Below are 17,463 nucleotides of genomic sequence, written 5' to 3'. Positions count from 1 at the left end.
TGTTAAAGGGAGTACTCCTAATTTCAGCTTGTTACCTGTGTAAAAGACACCTGTCCACAGAAGCAATCAATCAGATTCCAAACTCTCCACCATGGCCAAGACCAAAGAGCTCTCCAAGGATGTCAGGGACAAGATTGTAGACCTACACAAGGCTGGAATGGGCTACAAGACCATTGCCAAGCTGCTTGTTGAGAAGGTGACAACAGTTGGTGCGATTATTCGCAAATGGAAGAAACGCAAAAGAACTGTCAATCTCCCTCGGCCTGGGGCTCCATGCAAGATCTCACCTCGTGGAGTTGCAATGATCATGAGAACGGTGAGGAATCATTCCAGAACAACACGGGAGGATCTTGTCAATGATCTCAAGGCAGCTGGGACCATAGTCACCAAGAAAACAATTTGTAACACACTACGCCATGAAGGACTGAAATCCTGCAGCGCCCGCAAGGTCCCCCTGCTCAAGAAAGCACATATACATGCCCATCTGAAGTTTGCCAATTAACATCTGAATGATTCAGAGGACAACTGGGTGAAAGTGTTGTGGTCAGATGAGACCAAAATGGAGCTCTTTGGCATCAACTCAACTTGCCGTGTTTGGAGGAGGAGGATTGCTGCCTATGACCCCAAGAACACCATCCCCACCGTCAAACATGGAGGTGGAAACATTATGCTTTGGCGGTGTTTTTCTGCTAAGGGGACAGGATAACTTCACCGCATCAAAGGGACGATGGACGGGGCCATGTACCGTCAAATCTTGGGTGAGAACCTTCTTCTCTCAGCCAGGGCATTGAAAATGAGTGGTGGATGGGTATTCCAGCATGACAATGACCCAAACACACGACCAAGTAGAAGCACATTAAGGTCCTGGAGTGGATTAGCCAGTCTCCAGACCTTAATCCCATATACAATCTGTGGAGGGAGCTGAAGGTTCCAGTTGCCAAACGTCAGCCTCGAAACCTTAATGACTTGGAGAAGATCTGCAAAGAGGAGTGGGACAAAATCCCTCCTGAGATGTGTGCAAACCTCGTGGCCAACTACAAGAAACGTCTGACCTCTGTGATTGTCAACAAGGGTTTTGCCACCAAGTACTAACTCATGTTTTGCAGAGGGGTCAATTACTTATTTCCCTCATTAAAATGCGAATCAATTCATAACATTTTTGACATGCGTATTTCTGGATTTTGTTGTTATTCTGTCTCTCACTGTTCAAATAAACCTACCATTAAAATTATAGACTGATCATTTCTTTGTCAGTGGGCAAACGTACAAAATCAGCAGGGGATCAAATACTTTTTTCCCTCACTGTACATAGACAACAACATCCGCCATTCGCCACTAAGTGGAGGTGACATAACTACAACGCTTGTGCCGGGCTATGTGCACCTTGAGGCCACGTGAAGTGTGGAACGCCTGCTGGCAGGAGGTCACGGGGCAGAGCCAGATGCCACAGGTCGACTGAGACGACTGGCTGATGCAGCACCTGTGCCCCCTACTGTGCCAACTTGCTGTGCTGTAGCCACCCGGCACTCCGCTCGTTGTTGTGAGCGTCGCGTGTAGTGTTCGATGGTACATAGACTCACACACACATTTACCTACACAAACACACATATGGACTTACAAAGACACATCGACTAAGACACACAAGGACTGACGCACACACATGGACCCACGCACACACATCGACTTACAGACACACATCGACTCACACACACATACATAGACTGACACACACATGAACTTACACACATACACACATTGCCGAACACACATCGACTGACACACATAGACTCCCACAAAAACATACATGTACTCACATACGCACATACAGGCACACACACATGGACTGACACACACACATGGACTTACGCACACACACACACACGTACGTAAAAACACACACACATGGACTCACACGCACACGTGGACCAAAACACACACACAGAAAGAAATGGACACTGACTCACATGGAACGAGACACACAGCGACTAACACACACGCACATCGACTGACACAAACACACAGACATATCGACTCACACACATAAACGCATCGACTCTGACACACAGACTCACACACACAGATTGACTCACACACAGACACATCGACTTATACACATCGCCGCAGACACGCACATTGACCCACACGCACACATGGACTTAGGCGCAGGCATTATTATTATTGTGAAAAGAAGTAACTAAATTTAAAAAAGCGTAGTTGTCTACACATGCACACCACGCACACACATTGACTAACACATACACATGGAATTACGCACACACACATTGACGGTATGCACTATCACTACAGCAGTGCACACGGACAGTGGTGGTACCTGCTTAAACTACAGCAGTGCAAACCGACTGTGTTGGTTCGTGGTGTCACTACAGCAGTGGCTAGTGACTGTGGAGTAACCTGCTATTAATACAGCAGTGCATACTGTGGTGGTACCTGCTTTCCCTACAGCAGTGCATGCATACTGTGGTGTAAGCTACTATGATTAGAGCAGGGCAAGCGACAGTGGTGGTACCTGCTATGATGACAGCAGTGCATAGTGACTGGTGGTACCTGCTAGTACTACAGTAGTACATGCTGACTGTATTACAGTATATATGGAATGTATAGCACAAAGTAGTAAGCAGACAGAGTGCAGTGGAGAGGCCTAGTCCCGTGCAGAGCCCCCGGGCTCGGCTAGATTTCCCAGCCCGCCGAGGTGTTACCGTGGCAGGCTGAAGGCTGGGCCGGTCCCCCCGGCAACGCGATAATAATGTTATGTAAGCGCTATAATAATGATATGTAGGGGCTCTATAGTAGTTTCAGGACGCATTGGGGTATCATTGGGGTGCGGTCGGGAGAAGAGGACATCGTACAGTGAAGAATGTACATGTTTGGTGTGTTTTACCTGGATGTGTAAGGCGAAAGAAAATTTGTGGCGATCGTGTGTGCGTTGCTAGGGGCAACCCATGTGGGCAGTGCAAAGTGTAATGAGATAAATGCTTATAAGACAAATTAGTGGGACTAACGTCTTATCTAAAAGCATATAATACAAAAGTGTGCAACTTACCTTGGGCGATGGCGCGTGTGGATTGCTGGGGGTAACCTCGTGGGTGCTGTGCCCAAGTGTAGCTGGCTGATTTGTGACCCAGTACGCGGCCAAGAGAAATAAGTAAATACTAGGCAGACTAACTTAAAAGTTTAATAAATATATCCAAAAAAACGCTAAAAAAACTAATTTAAAGGTGAAGGACGTTAAAAGGAAATAGCCTATTCCCACCGCGGGGCTTAGGCCGTGCTGGCTGGCAAATTTTTTGGGACATAAAGGTCACCGTTCGAGAGGCAAATCCCTCGCAAGAGTACGCGCGCGTGCGGAGACTTTTATAGATAAGCAAGAGAAGAGAATGGAGGGGGCAAGTGCTGTTAGCGAGCACCTATGAAGGCCGGCACGGCACACGAGGGAGTGGGTGACAGCCCCACGCCCGGCCGCCTTTGTCTCCCCAGTGGCGTTTGAGGCTGAGTCGACCTAGGGGAGGCCCAGGAGCGGTTCAAATAATTGTCACCGGTGGTGGCCGTGAGCGGGAATCGAACTCGGGTCGCCGAGTTCGTAGTGCGGCATAGCGCTAACCACTACACTACAATGCGCTACGCTTCCACATGTGCGGGTCACGTGACAGATTTGACGTCACAGCTCACTTGCCATGCAAAAAATAAATGCATTATTGCGCTATTCCCCCCCCCCCCCAAAAAAAAAGACCACAAGTGTATTTTAATATTTTTTGCATGGTGTACAGTCTGGAAAGTACCCACATGGCAAATTTAAAGTTTTGTTGCATGTCGGGAAGTACGCAAAACATTTTGAACAGACACACATGGCTCGAAGATGGCGGCGGCGTGTGAGTGAGCTGAGTGTGAGCTGTGCTTGGGTGAGAATGAGCTGCGTGTGAGCTGAGTGTGTGAGTGTGAGTGAGCTGTGTGTGTTTAAATTGAGATTGGCGGGTGCAATCGTTTAGTCGGGTTTTATCGTGTGTTCTTTCTCCATCTGTCCATCATCATCTCTTTCCTTCATCTATATCGGTTTATGAATAAATATGAGGAAGCCACTGGAGCAGATTGAAAACTACTTTCTTTAGAACAGTTTTTTTGCGCATTTGGGTTGTTGTCCTTCCCCTGCACCTTCGATTATCGAGGTCGGCTGTGTACGGTGCGAAAGAAGTTCAACATAGGTCTGTGAGCTGCTCACACGAGATGGCCTGGTGACACCCAAGACGGCAGGCCTCCCGAGACGTTGAAAATTGCGCAGATATTAAACTCAACACTCACACACACCCACACACAACAACAACCGCCATTCGCCACTAAGTGGCGGTGACGTCACCACGATGCTTGTGCCAGGCTATGTGCTCGACCCAGGTGCCAAGGGTTGACTGACACACAAACACACTCAGACGAAGACCCCCCCATTTAGCCTTAATGTACTTTTGGGGAAAGTGCTGTTCCCGAGCAACATAAATGGGTGCCGGCATGGCAGAGATGTGTGGGTAGCACCATGCCCGGCCATCTTTGTCCCTCGAAGTCACAGGAAGCAGCACCCAGGCCCCTGCGGACTGCCGTGGTCGTGGTGGTGAGGAGTGACGCGTCGCTCATGCTCGTGTGAAGTGCACGGACAGTCTGTGGCGGAGTGCTTGAGCAGACCGAGAGAGCCACGGCAGAAGGACTACGACGCCATGGCAGAGGTGACGGTGGTGAAGGAGGGCTGGCTCTGCAAGCGTGCTGCAAGAATATGACTAGGACGATGAGAAATCAGGCGCACAGGCCGACAAGACGGAACTGCAGACCACGCTTCGCTCGCTGTCCTACAAGCTCGAGGATATGAGCACACGCAACGACCTGATCGGTAAGTACTGAGCCGCCCTCCAGCGCTCGCTCAACGACCTAGAAATCCTTTAACTGCTGCCCGAGTGCAGCAAGAAGCTAAAGGCCGTCAATGATCGTGCCACCCTCTTCCGCGTCACCTCTTCCGCGTCACCTCCAATGCTATGATCAATAGTGATCTCTTGCTCTGATGTCACATTGAGGGCGGTGCTCATCTGCATAAACTCAAGCACACGGGTGAGAAGCCGTGCATGTGTGACGAGTGTGGCAAGACGTTCCTCGCGCTCGCCCTACGAGTATTTTTTCGCTTGTGTGTTAAACTGTGTGTACCCTTGGTATTTTAAAGATGGCACTTCTCCTACTGTGTACCCTACTGCTATCCCTCCCGGCCATATCTAGTGTCACACTCAACTCTACCACCGGCTACCCTCGTTACTTCTCGTCCATACTTGTTGCTCAATATGCTACTACACCTGTTAATGAAACAGCTTATTGACACTCATTGGTTTTTTCGGTAAAATCACGTATGTAGAAATACCATGAAATTATATTAAAATAAATCAATCACGACGTTTCGACGCAACACAAGCGATCTTCATCAGGTGTAAAAAACAAATAGCGAGGGAGCATATAGGGCGACACCAACACAACACATGGAGAGCGCCAAACTGCACGGAGGTAAATAGAACAAGAAGATGAGAGACGAGAATTCAACAAACCTAAGAAAAAATTATGTGATGCAAAACCAGTCAGGCCAACAACACAGTTAGACACTTGCCTGGCAGACCACGAATTTCAGAAGAATGCTAAATTTTTTATATAATTTTATGGTATTTCTACATACGTGACTTTACCGAAAAAACCAATGAGTAATTTATGCAGTCACGAAAGCTTTAATAGCGTCGTGAATTTTTTATTTTTTGTTGATTTTTTACGTCACCTGATGAAGGCCACTTGTGTTGTGGCCGAAACGTCGTGAATTTTTTATTTTAATTTTTTTGTTGTGTTTTTTACGTGACTTTACCGAATAGAACCAAAGAGTATGGATCCTTGCAGTCACGAAAGCTTTAAATCTAGAATTTAATAGCTTATTGACACTTAAACCCTATCTCTGTCCCATTACTTCACCAGCACTACTTCCAAACTTCATTCTGCTCTTAAAATATCGCCATCTCCGAGCTGCTGCTATTTGTCCAAGGTTTGCCGCTCTTCATCCTTTCACAGAAATACCTGTGCATACTATTAATTCAACTTTTCTTATTTCTGGGTGGTATTGAGCTTCATCCTGGCCCAAATGTAAAGAACTCGTTTAATTCTGTAGATTTTTCTGGCAGAAAAGGTGTTGGTGTTCTACATGTCAACATCAGAGGGGTCGTGATTAAATTAAGTCAACTAAAACTAGAAGTGTCAAATCTGGACCCGGGCATTTTTTGCCTAACAGAAACATTTCTTACTCCTGCCGTAAATGACTTGCAGATGACGATTGACAACTACAACCTTTTTCGGCTTGAGCGAGGGTCTAATGGAGGTGGAATTGCCATCTCTGTTCGTAATACTATTGCATGTTCACTAGCGCACTCCTTGTTAAAAAATGTTGCTTTGAAGGTCTGGCTCTCAGAATAACTCTCCCAAATAATCAACAGATAGTGGTAGTGTGCTGCTATAGACCGCCTAGTGGTAAGGATGTTGAAGCTGCATCTGCACTGAGAGGCTAGGAGAGTGAGAGCGAGAGCAGGATAGCAGTGGAGAGGCTAGAAGAGTGAGAGAGAGCAGGCTAGCAGTAGAGAGGCTAGGAGAGTGAGAGAGAGAGAGCAGGCTAGCATTGGAGAGGCTAGGAGAGTGAGAGCGAGAGTAGGATAGCAGTAGAGAGGCTACGAGAGTGAGGGAGAGAGCAGGCTAGCAGAAGAGAGGCTAGGAGAGTGAGAGCGAGAGCAGGCGAGCAGTAGAGAGGCTAGGAGAGTGAAAGAGAGAGCAGGCTAGCAGTAGAGAGGCTAGGAGAGTGAGAGGGAGCAGGCTAGCAGTAGAGAGGCTAGGAGAGCGAGAGGGAGCAGGCTAGCAGTAGAGAGGCTAGGAGAGTGAGTGAGAGCAGGCTAGCAGTAGAGAGGCTATGAGAGTGAGAAAGAGAGCATGCTAGCAGTAGAGAGGCTAGGAGAGTGAGTGAGAGAGAGCAGGCTAGCAGTGGAGAGGCTAGGAGAGTGAGAGTGGGAGCAGGCTCGCAGTAGAGAGGCTAGGAGAGTGAGTGAGAGCAGGCTAGCAGTAGAGAGGCTAGGAGAGTGAGAGTGGGAGCAGGATAGCAGTAGAGAGGCTAGGAGAGTGGGAGAGAGCAGGCTAGCAGTAGAGAGGCTAGGAGAGTGAGAGCGAGAGCAGGATAGCAGTAAAGAGGCTAGGAGATTGATAGAGAGAGCAGGCTAGCAGTAGAGAGGCTAGGAGAGTGAGAGAGAGCAGGCTAGCAGTAGAGAGGCTAGGAGAGTGAGAGGGAGCAGGCTAGCAGTAGAGAGGCTAGGAGAGCGAGAGGGAGCAGGCTAGCAGTAGAGAGGCTAGGAGAGTGAGTGAGAGCAGGCTAGCAGTAGAGAGGCTATGAGAGTGAGAAAGAGAGCATGCTAGCAGTAGAGAGGCTAGGAGAGTGAGTGAGAGAGAGCAGGCTAGCAGTGGAGAGGCTAGGAGAGTGAGAGTGGGAGCAGGCTCGCAGTAGAGAGGCTAGGAGAGTGAGTGAGAGCAGGCTAGCAGTAGAGAGGCTAGGAGAGTGAGAGTGGGAGCAGGATAGCAGTAGAGAGGCTAGGAGAGTGGGAGAGAGCAGGCTAGCAGTAGAGAGGCTAGGAGAGTGAGAGCGAGAGCAGGATAGCAGTAAAGAGGCTAGGAGATTGATAGAGAGAGCAGGCTAGCAGTAGAGAGGCGAGGAGAGTGAGTGAGAGAGAGCAGGCTAGCAGTAGAGAGGCTAGGAGAGTGAGAGAGAGAGCAGGCTAGCAGTGGAGAGGCTAGGATAGTGTGAGTGGGAGCAGGCTAGCAGGAGAGACGCTAGGAGAGTAAGAGAGAGAGCAGGCTAGCAGTAGAGAGGCTAGGAGAGTAAGAGAGAGAGCAGGCTAGCAGTAGAGAGGCTAAGCTGTTTCTCCCTCCATACAGAAACAACCACTTGATACTCCGGTCAAAACCATCACACTACCTTATATAGCAGGCGTTACTAAAAAGATCTCCAAAATTCTAAACAAACACAAGATCCTGGTCCGGTTCAATACAGTACACAAAATCCGTGACCTGATCCCATCCGTGAAGGATGTCATCCCTGACTTACAGTACCCCGGAGTTTACAAATTGAGTTGTACCTGCGGTGATTGCTATATCGGGGAGACGAAACAACATATCTCTGACCGAATTCGCGAGCACAAATCAGATCTGAAACACGGCAGAACGAATTCATCTGCTGTGGCTGATCATTGTTACAACGCTATTGGGTGATCATGAGATTGTCTTCTCCGATACCAAGGTTCTCTGTAAACCTACAGGTTTTCACCAGAGATTTGTCCACGAAGCCATTCAGATATACAAACACAGACATAACTTCAACCGAGAGGATGGTTTCAAATTAAGCAACCATTGGAAAGACGTTTTAAATCATACCAAACGTCAACTAATTTCTAACAGCAATTTCAAGTAATGGTATACCAAGCATATTCCTTCCGAACTTTCTATTAAACCCCTTTTTCCTACACTCCCCTGACAGCACATTCTTGCCGATCTTTATTTTTTTCCGTTTCTATTGCACACACACAGTGACCCATCCTCCGCACCCTCTACACAAAAACATGCTAATCCCCCAGCTAATTTTCTGACTTTAACACCCTGCTGCTTCAACACTTTAACACAGCTATTTTTGATATGTAAACTCCGTTGTCAAGGCGCCCTGCTCCTCCCACCGAGCTTAAAAGACGCTGCGAATCTTAGCAGCGGTCATTGAAGTGCTGTCGTCCCGACAGTTCTGTTCCTTCATCTGAAGAAGGCCACTTGTGTTGTGGCCGAAACGTCGTGATTTTTGCCGTTTAATTTTTTACCTACGTGACTTTACTGAATAGAACCAAAGACTATGGGTCTTTGTGTGGTGATTCTGTGGGTCTCTGTGTCCATGTGTGGTGTGTATGTTGGTCTCTGTGTGGTGTGTCTATGGGTCTCTGTATCCCTGTGTGGTGAGTCTGTGGTTTTCTCTGGGTCTCTATTTATGGGTCTCTGATGAGTCTATGGATTTTTGTGTGATAAGTCTATCGGTCTCTTTGTAGTGAGCCTATGGGTCTCTGCATGGTGAGTCTATGAGTCTCTGTCTGGTGAGTCTGGATCTCTGTGTGGTGAGTCTGCGGGTCTCTCTGTGAGTCTATGGGTCTCGGTTCTCTGGGCCGTGTATACGTCTCTGTGTGGTGCGTCTATGGGTCTTTAGGTGTTGAGTCTATGGATCTCTTTGTGGTGAGTCTCTGTGTGGTGAGACTATGGGTCTCCTTGTGGGTCTGGGTCTCTGTTTGGTGAGTCTGTGGGTCCCTATGTGTGAGTATATGGGTCTCCATTCATGGGTATCTGATGAGTGTATGGGTCTCTGCGTGGTGAGTCAGTGGGACTCTATGTCTGAGTCTATGGGTCTCTGTGTGTAGAGTCTAGGCATCTCTGTTTGAGGAGTCTATGGGTTTCTATGTGGTGAGTCTATTAGTCTCTGTGTGGTGAGTCTATGGATCTCTATTTATGGGTACCTGACGGATGTATGGGTCTCTATGTGGTGAGTCTATGGGTCTCTGTGTGGTGACTCTATCAGTCTCTGTGTGGTGAGTCTGTGAGTCTCTATGTGTTAGTTTGTGGGTCTCTATATGTAAGTATATGAGTATCTGTTTGTTGCGTCTAAGGGTATGTGAGTCGACGCATCTCTGTGTGAGGAGGCTATGTGTCTTTACGTGGTGAGTCTATGGGTCTCTGTGTGTGAGTCTATGGGTCTCGGTGTCTCTGTGTGGTGTGTCTGTGGGTCTCTGTGTGGTGAGTCTATGGGACTCTATTTATGGGTCAGTAATGAGTGTATGGGTCTCTGCGTGGTGAGTCAGTGGGTCTCTATGCATGAGTTTATGGGTCTTTGTGTGGAAAGTCTAGGCATCTCTGTTGGTGAGTCTATGTATTTCTATTTACGGGTCTCTGATGAGTGTATGGGACTCTATGTGGTGCGTCTATGGCTCACTGTATGGTGAGTTTATAGGTCCTTTGTCGTGAATATATGGATATTTTTTTAGGAGTCTATGGGTCTCTGTGTAATGAGCCTATGGGCCTCTGTGTGATGAGTCAGTGGGCCTCTATGTATAAGTTTACATGTCTCTGTCCCTGTGTGGTGAGTCTATGGGTCTCTATTTATGGGTATCTGATGAGTCTATGGATCTCTATGTGTTGCGTCTATGGGTCTCTGTGTCATGAGTCTATGAGTCTCGTTCTGGTGAGTCTAAGGGTCTTTGTGTGGTGAGTCTGTGGGTCTCTGTCTGGTAAGTCAATGGTGATGATGGTGATTATGGTGGTGGTGTTAGTCACGATGTTAATGCCACCACTCTGCCCTGTCTGACTCGCGTCACAGCCGCTCATTCACCCACACTCACTCATCCACCAACTCACTTTCCCACCAACCCATTCACTCCCTTGCCCATTCATTCATCATGATACCTGCCCACTCACTTAGCTACTCACTAACTTAATAAAACACCCACCCACACACCAACCCACACACTTTACCATCCATCCTCCCACCAACCCACTCTCCATTATGATCCCACCGACACAGCCATTATGAACCCCACCAACACGGCCATTGTGAGCCACACCCACGCGGCCACTGTGAGCCCCATCCACATGGCCATTGTGAACCCGACCAACACGGCCATTGTAAACCCCACCCACACAGCTATTGTGAGCCGCACCCACGCGGCTACTGTGAGCCCCATCCACACAGCCATTGTGAACCCCATCCACATGGCCACTGTGAGCCCCACCAACATGGAAATAGTGAACCCCACCAACACGGCCATTATAAACCCCACCCACACTACCATTGTGAGCGCCACCCACACGGCCAATGTGAGCCCCCACCCACACAGCCATTGTGATCTCCACCCACACAGCCATTGTGAACCCGACCAACACGGCCATTGGAAACCCCACCCACACAGCCATTGTGAACCCCATCCACACGGCTACTGTGAGCCCCATCCACACGGCCATTGTGAGCCCCATCCACACGGCCATTGTGAACCCAATCCACACGGCCAATGTGAGCCCCACCAACATGGAAATAGTGAACCCCACCAACACGGCCATTATAAACCCCACCGAAATGGCTATTGGGAACCCTATCCACACGACCATCATGAATCCTCACGAGCCAGGCAGCACTCGCGAAACATTGCAACATTATATTGAGTCCTCGAGGGTTTATAAAACGAGATACAAACAACGACATACAACAATGATATATATACATTATAACTTTTTATGGATCCTAACTCTTAACACATCACATGGACAGGCAGGCTCTGGCCATTGTCTGCACCAGGCATCCCCCTTCGTCTCCACTCCCTGGGGGGCGACTCCCCCCACCCCTCCATGTCCTGGAAATTGCTGGCGAGGTCATCCCCTTGAGGACTGCCATCGGATGAAAACTCGCATGGGTGGGAGCCCGGGGTAACGGTGCCTGGATGCACTACTAGGCTAGTCCCGTGTGGTGTGCATGTGGTGAATGTAGTGTATGTGTGGTGTGGGTGTGGTGAATGTGTGTACGTGTGGTGTGAGTGTGGTGAGTGTGGTGTTCGTGCATGTAGTGTGTGTGTGTGCTGCGTGTGGTCAGTGTGGTGAGTGTAGTGTGTGTGTGGGGAGTGTGGTGAGTGTAGTGCGTGTGCGTGTGGTGTGTGTGTGGGGAGTGTGGTGAGTGTAGTGTGTGTGCGTGTGGTGTGTGTGTTTGGTGCGTGTGGTGAGTGCAGTGTCCAGTCCATTTCTGGTGTCTGCTCTTCAGTCTTCTGCCACAGCCTGTTCCATGGTGGTGAGTGTTGTCAGTGTGGTGAGTGAGTGTGGTGTGTATCTGTGTGTGTAGTATGTGTGTGGTATCATGCAGGGGTGGGTGGTGGGTGCATGGTGCTGCTTGTGGTGGTGGTGGTTGGCACCGACTCCACCACCACCGCCACCCCCTACTGTGTGGTGGGCCGGCCACCACACAGCAGCATGCGGCGGAGAAGCGAGCGGAGTGAGCGGAGCGCCCTGCCCACACACACTAGGCCCCCTCGCTTCCTCTTCTCCTGCTCCTGCTGCACCTCCTCCATCTTCTCCTCGTCCTCCTTGTTGTCCTCCTTCTGTGCCTTGTCCTCCCCCTCCTCCTCCTTGTCGTTATTCTTCTTCTTGTGCTCCTCCTTGTCGTCATCCTCCTTGTCGTCATCCTTCTCCTTGTCATCATCCTCCTCCTTGTCATCCTCCTTGTCATCCTCCTTGTCATCCTCCTTGTCATTGTCCTTGTCCTCCTCCTTGTCGTCATCCTTCTTGTCATTGTCCTCCTCGTCCTCCTTGTCATCCTCCTTGTCGTTATGCTTCTCCTTCTCGTCATCATCTTCGTCGTCCTCCTCGTCATCCTTCTCGTCCTCAGACTCGTCCTTATCTGTCTCCATCTTCTCCTCATCCCCTGTCTTCTTCTCCACCTCCGTCGCCACCACCTCCTTCTTCACCACCTCCTCCACATCCTCCGCCCTATCTCCCGAGTTCTGGGCGAGCGGTGAGGATATTGATGATGATGATGGGGGCTGCTCCAGCTCCGCTCTGTGGAGAGAGATGCAGCACCACAGCAGTGCTCCAGCATACCGCGACTACAGCCAGAGGTCCAAATTTTGATTTAAAGCTTTCGTGACTGCAGGGATTCATATTCTTGGTTCTTTCGGTAAAGTCACGTAGAAGGGAAACAATAAATAATAAAAATATAAAACAATACAATTCTCACGACGTTTCGAGTGCAACACAAGCAATCATCATCAGGTGTGAAAACCACAGCAAGAAAATTTGAAAAAAGTTTCGGTTTTTTAACGTTAGCACCACCGAGAGCGATTTGACAGTTTGTTCAGATGGACGAGTCCATCTATGTTCGGAAAAGAGGAGGGGGGAGACGAAAATAATGGATGTGGTCTGAAAGCCACCTTAAGCGTGATCAATCAATTAAGACCCGAAATGGTTTATCAAATCCTTCCAATGATTGCTAAGCCAGAATCCATCTTCTCGGTTGAAATTGTCTCTGTGTTTGTATATGTGGATAGCCTCATGAACGAATCTCTCATGGTAGCCAGATGGCTTGCAAAGAACCTCTGTCTTGGAGAAGTCAATGTCATGTGAGCCTACTGAATTATAACAGGGATCTGCTACGGCCGAGGTGTTCGTCCTACCGTGTTTCAGGTCTGCTTTGTGTTCATGAATGCGGTCCGAGACATGTCGTTTGGTTTCTCCAATGTAACAACTACCACAGAGGCAACTTAGTTTGTAGACGCCAGGGTACTGTATGCCCGGAATGACATCTTTTTACAGACGGAACCAGATCACGGATTTTATGTAATGTGTTGAATCGGACCTGGATCTTGTGTTTATTCAAGATTTTGGAGATCTTTTTTGTGATCCCCGCAATGTAGGGTAAAGTTATGGTTTTGAAAGGCTCCTCAAGAGGGTCCTTCTTTATGGTTGGAGTGATAGCTTTACGGATTGTGTAGTCGGAATAACCATTAGCCTTAAGAGCTTGGTGTACGTGCTTGAGTTCACTGGCTATGTGTTCCTGGTTGGATATGCATTGGGCTCTATGGTGCAGAGTCTTGATGAGGGAATTCTTCTGGAATGGATGGTGGTGGGAATCCGGTTTCAGGTAAGCATCCGTATGGGTATCTTTCGAAGAATTTTTCTAGAGCAGGCCGGCCATGTGGCCAGATGACAAAAGTGTCATCCACATACCTCTTCCATAAGGTTGGGTGCAGAGTGGCAGTCTGGTTGGCGTCAGTCTCAAATTTCTCCATGAAAATGTTGGCTACAACCGGAGATAGGGGGAGCCCATTGGGGTGCCCTCAGTTTGCTTGTAGAAAGTTCCATTCCAAGTGAAGTATGTATTGGTTAAGCAGTGTGTCACCAGGGGGGGAACCTCAGTGTTTAGTCCTTGATGAACCAAGTCTTCAATGATTGCGATGGTGTCAGGTACAGGAACTTTGGTGAATAAGGAAACTACATCCAAACTGACAAGCAGGTCATCTGGGGACAGGGAAATACCCTTGATTGTTGATACCGCAGAGGTGGTTTTTCCAGTGAAAGGCCGCAGGATTTCAGACAGAAAACGAGCCAGTTTGCAGGTGGGGGAGTTGATAGTAGAGACGATGGGACGAAGGGGTGTATCTACTTTATGTATTTTTGGTAAGCCGTATAATCTTGGTGGCCTGGCAGCAGAAGGTTTCAACGAGAACTCTTTGGTTTGATCAATTAATGCGGTTGAATCAGAAATGATTTTGTTGGTTTTTATGATGAGGCTGTTGGTGGGATCTCTTTGTATTTTTTGTATAGCTGCCATCGTTGAGTAATTCTTGAATTTTGTTGTTATATTATATTTTATCCATGATGACAGTGGCATTGCCCTTGTCGGCTGAGAGGATGACAATGTCATCCCTCTTTTTTTATTTATATAATTCAAAACGCTCATCTTTACTGAGGTTGCTAGCTGGCATCTTAGCGTTTTTGAGGGTTGCAGCGATTTCAGATATTGCTATGTCTGCAGCGATGTGACCCAGGCCCTTGAGAGCCACGTCTACTTGGGCAATGATATCATTAACTGGTATGTGTTTAGGTGTGACTGCAAAAGCTATCACTCCAACCATGAAGAAGGACCCTCTTGAGGAGCCTTTCAAAACCATCACTTTACCCTACATTGCGGGGATCACAAAAAAGATCTCCAAAATCTTGAATAAACACAAGATCCAGGTCTGATTCAACACATTACATAAAATCTGTGATCTGGTTCCGTCTGTAAAAAGATGTGATTCCGGACATACAGTACCCTGGCGTCTACAAACTAAGTTGCCTCTGTGGTAGTAGTTACATTGGAGAAACCAAACGACATGTCTCGGACCGCATTCGTGAACACAAAGCAGACCTGAAACACGGTAGGACCAACACCTCGGCCGTGGTAGATCCCTGTTAGAATTCAGTAGGCTCACATGACATTGACTTCTCCAAGACAGAGGTTCTTTGCAAGCCATCTGGCTACCATGAGAGATTCGTTCATGAGGCTATCCACATATACAAACACAGAGACAATTTCAACCGAGAAGATGGATTCTGGCTTAGCAATCATTGGAAGGATTTGATAAACCATTTCGGGTCTTAATTGATTGATCACGCTTAAGGTGGCTTTCAGACCGCATCCATTATTTTCGTCTCCCCCCTCCTCTTCTCTGAACATAGATGGACTCGTCCATCTGAACAAACTGTCAAATCGCTCTCCGTGGTGCTAACGTTAAAAAACCGCCACTGTTTTCAAATTTTCTTGCTGTGGTTTTCACACCTGATGATGATTGCTTGTGTTGCAGTCGAAACGTCGTGAGAATTGTATTGTTTTAGCCAGAGGTCCCATTCGCACCCCCACCACCCGCCATTGCCCGTGGGTGGACTAACTGACTGACTGACTCTAAAACTAAACAATTTTTTGTTTATTTTACCAGGTAAGGCCCCACTGAGCTATGTGGCTATCTTTCAGCGAAGCGACCTGGCCATCACAAGTGAAAGCGGCTCAACGAGTGGCTGATATCATCAGCATTGTCACGTGCGAATTCATCATAGCAGCCAAATCCTCTAAATGCATGTTCCTACAGACTCTGAGACCCATAGAAACCCATACTTAAAGAGATCCATACAGACCCACAGAGACCCGTACTCACAGAAGTCCATATATACCCATGGATACTCATACTCACAGAGACCTATAGAGATCCAGAGACTCATATGGAACAATACAGACCCACAGCAACCCAGAGAGACCCATACTGAAAATAAACTTTTTGTATTTCACCAGGTAAGGCCCCACTTAGCTATGTCGCTCTTTTTCAGATAATTTACCTGCCTATCACAGGTGATATCAGCTCAGTTAAATGGCTGATATCATCATCATCCGGTGGGAATTCATAGCGGCAGCCAAATCCTCGAAAAGCACGTTTCAGTAGACTCGCAGAGACTTGTACAGACCCATACTCAGATACTCATTCAGATCCACAGAGCCCCATACAGACCCCCAGAGACTCATACTCACAGATACGCATACAGACCCACAGAGACCCATACTCGCAGAGACCCCTCCAGACCCACAGAGACCCATACTCGCAGAGACCCCTCCAGACCCACAGAGACCCATACAGACCCACAGAGACCCATACAGACCCACTGAGACCCATACAGAGCCACAGAGATCCATACTTGCAGAGACCCATACAGACCCACAGAGACCCATACTCATAGAGACCGATAACCACTCCCAGAGACCCATACTAATAGAGACCTATAGAGATCCAGATAATCATACAGAACTAAGGGACTCACAGAGACTCACAGCAACCCACAGAGACCCGTACTAAAACTCAGCTTTTTATTTCACCAGGTAATGCCCCACTGAGCTATGTAGATATTCTTCAGAAGCGACCGGCCTATCAAAAGTGATAGCAGCCCAACGAAGTGGCTTATATCATCATCATCATCGTCTGGATATTCATAGTGACAGCCAAATACTCTAAACGCGTGATGTCGATTCTAAATGTGGAGAAATTTCGACACAACCACCATGGAAAGAGAGAGCAAGAGACACGGATTCCAAATATACAGCAGCATGCATTGTCAGAGTTGGGATCGAACCCACGACTCCTGCATGCCAGGCGAGATAGTCAACATCCCCATGCCACACAGCAGAGAGAGAGGCTTACCGTGGGTCGGCAGCTCCAGAGCCAGGAGTGGCGGTGGTGGTGGTGGTGGTGGTAGCGGTGTTGATCATTGTGGCACTGGTGGTTGTGGCGCTGGTGGTGGTGGCGCTGGCGATCCTTTTGGTGGTGGTGGTGGCGGTGGTGGCGCTGTCAGCGATGGCACTGGCGGTGGTGGCGCTGGCAGTGGTGGTGGTGGCGGTGCTGGTGGCGGTGGTGGTGGTGGCGTTGGCGCTGCTGGCGGTGATGGCGGTGGTGGCGGCAGTGTTGGTGGTGGTGCTGGGGATCCTAGTGGTGGTGGTGCTGGTGGTGGTGGTGGTGGTGGCGCTAGTTGTGGTGGTCGTGGCCGCGGTCTGCAGCCAGCTGTGACGCAGCGCCTGTTCGGGCGTCATGCGGATCTTGGGATCCCATCTGTTGAGAGATGCAGGGAGGGGGAGGGATCGCGGGAAGGGGCATGGGGGTGGAGGGGGTAGGGATCAAGGAGGGGGAAGGACAGACGCGTGGTAAAGTTCATTATACGTTTGTTCTATGTGTGTCTCTATGGGTCTTTTTGGATCCGTATGCGTCTCTGTAAGTATTGGTCTCTGTGGGTCTCTATAGGCATGGGTGGGGGGTAATTGTTGGGGGGTGGAGG

At 48.6% G+C, this 17,463-nt stretch overlaps 1 protein-coding gene across 1 annotated transcript; it reads right to left on the bottom strand.

Annotated features, from left to right (window-relative positions):
- Positions 1–11,267: 11,267 nt before the first annotated feature.
- LOC142907122 (uncharacterized) lies at positions 11,268–17,235 on the bottom strand. The gene is made up of 2 exons (XM_076056250.1): positions 16,836–17,235; positions 11,268–12,669 (listed from the first exon to the last, which is right to left on the bottom strand). The coding sequence occupies exons 1-2, from the start codon at positions 17,219–17,221 to the stop codon at positions 12,051–12,053; spliced, it is 1,005 nt and encodes a 334-aa protein (XP_075912365.1). The 5' UTR covers positions 17,222–17,235; the 3' UTR covers positions 11,268–12,050.
- Positions 17,236–17,463: the final 228 nt, after the last annotated feature.

The sequence above is a fragment of the Petromyzon marinus genome, chromosome 75 (assembly GCF_048934315.1).
Source record: "Petromyzon marinus isolate PM22_M1 ecotype Great Lakes invasive population chromosome 75, UKy_Petmar_22M1.pri1.0, whole genome shotgun sequence".
NCBI lineage: Eukaryota > Metazoa > Chordata > Hyperoartia > Petromyzontiformes > Petromyzontidae > Petromyzon > Petromyzon marinus.
The sequence above is the reverse complement of the archived record's forward strand: the minus strand, read 5'-3'. Positions and strand labels throughout refer to the sequence as shown.

Bases quoted from the DNA above. Each gene is read 5' to 3' on its own strand.
- LOC142907122 (XM_076056250.1), bottom strand. From the start codon at position 17,221: ATGACGCCCGAACAGGCGCTGCGTCACAGCTGGCTGCAGACCGCGGCC. The intron at 12,670-16,835 runs GTAAGCCTCTCT...CTCTCTCCACAG, and splicing joins TCTGGAGCTGCCGACCCACG to AGCGGAGCTGGAGCAGCCCC.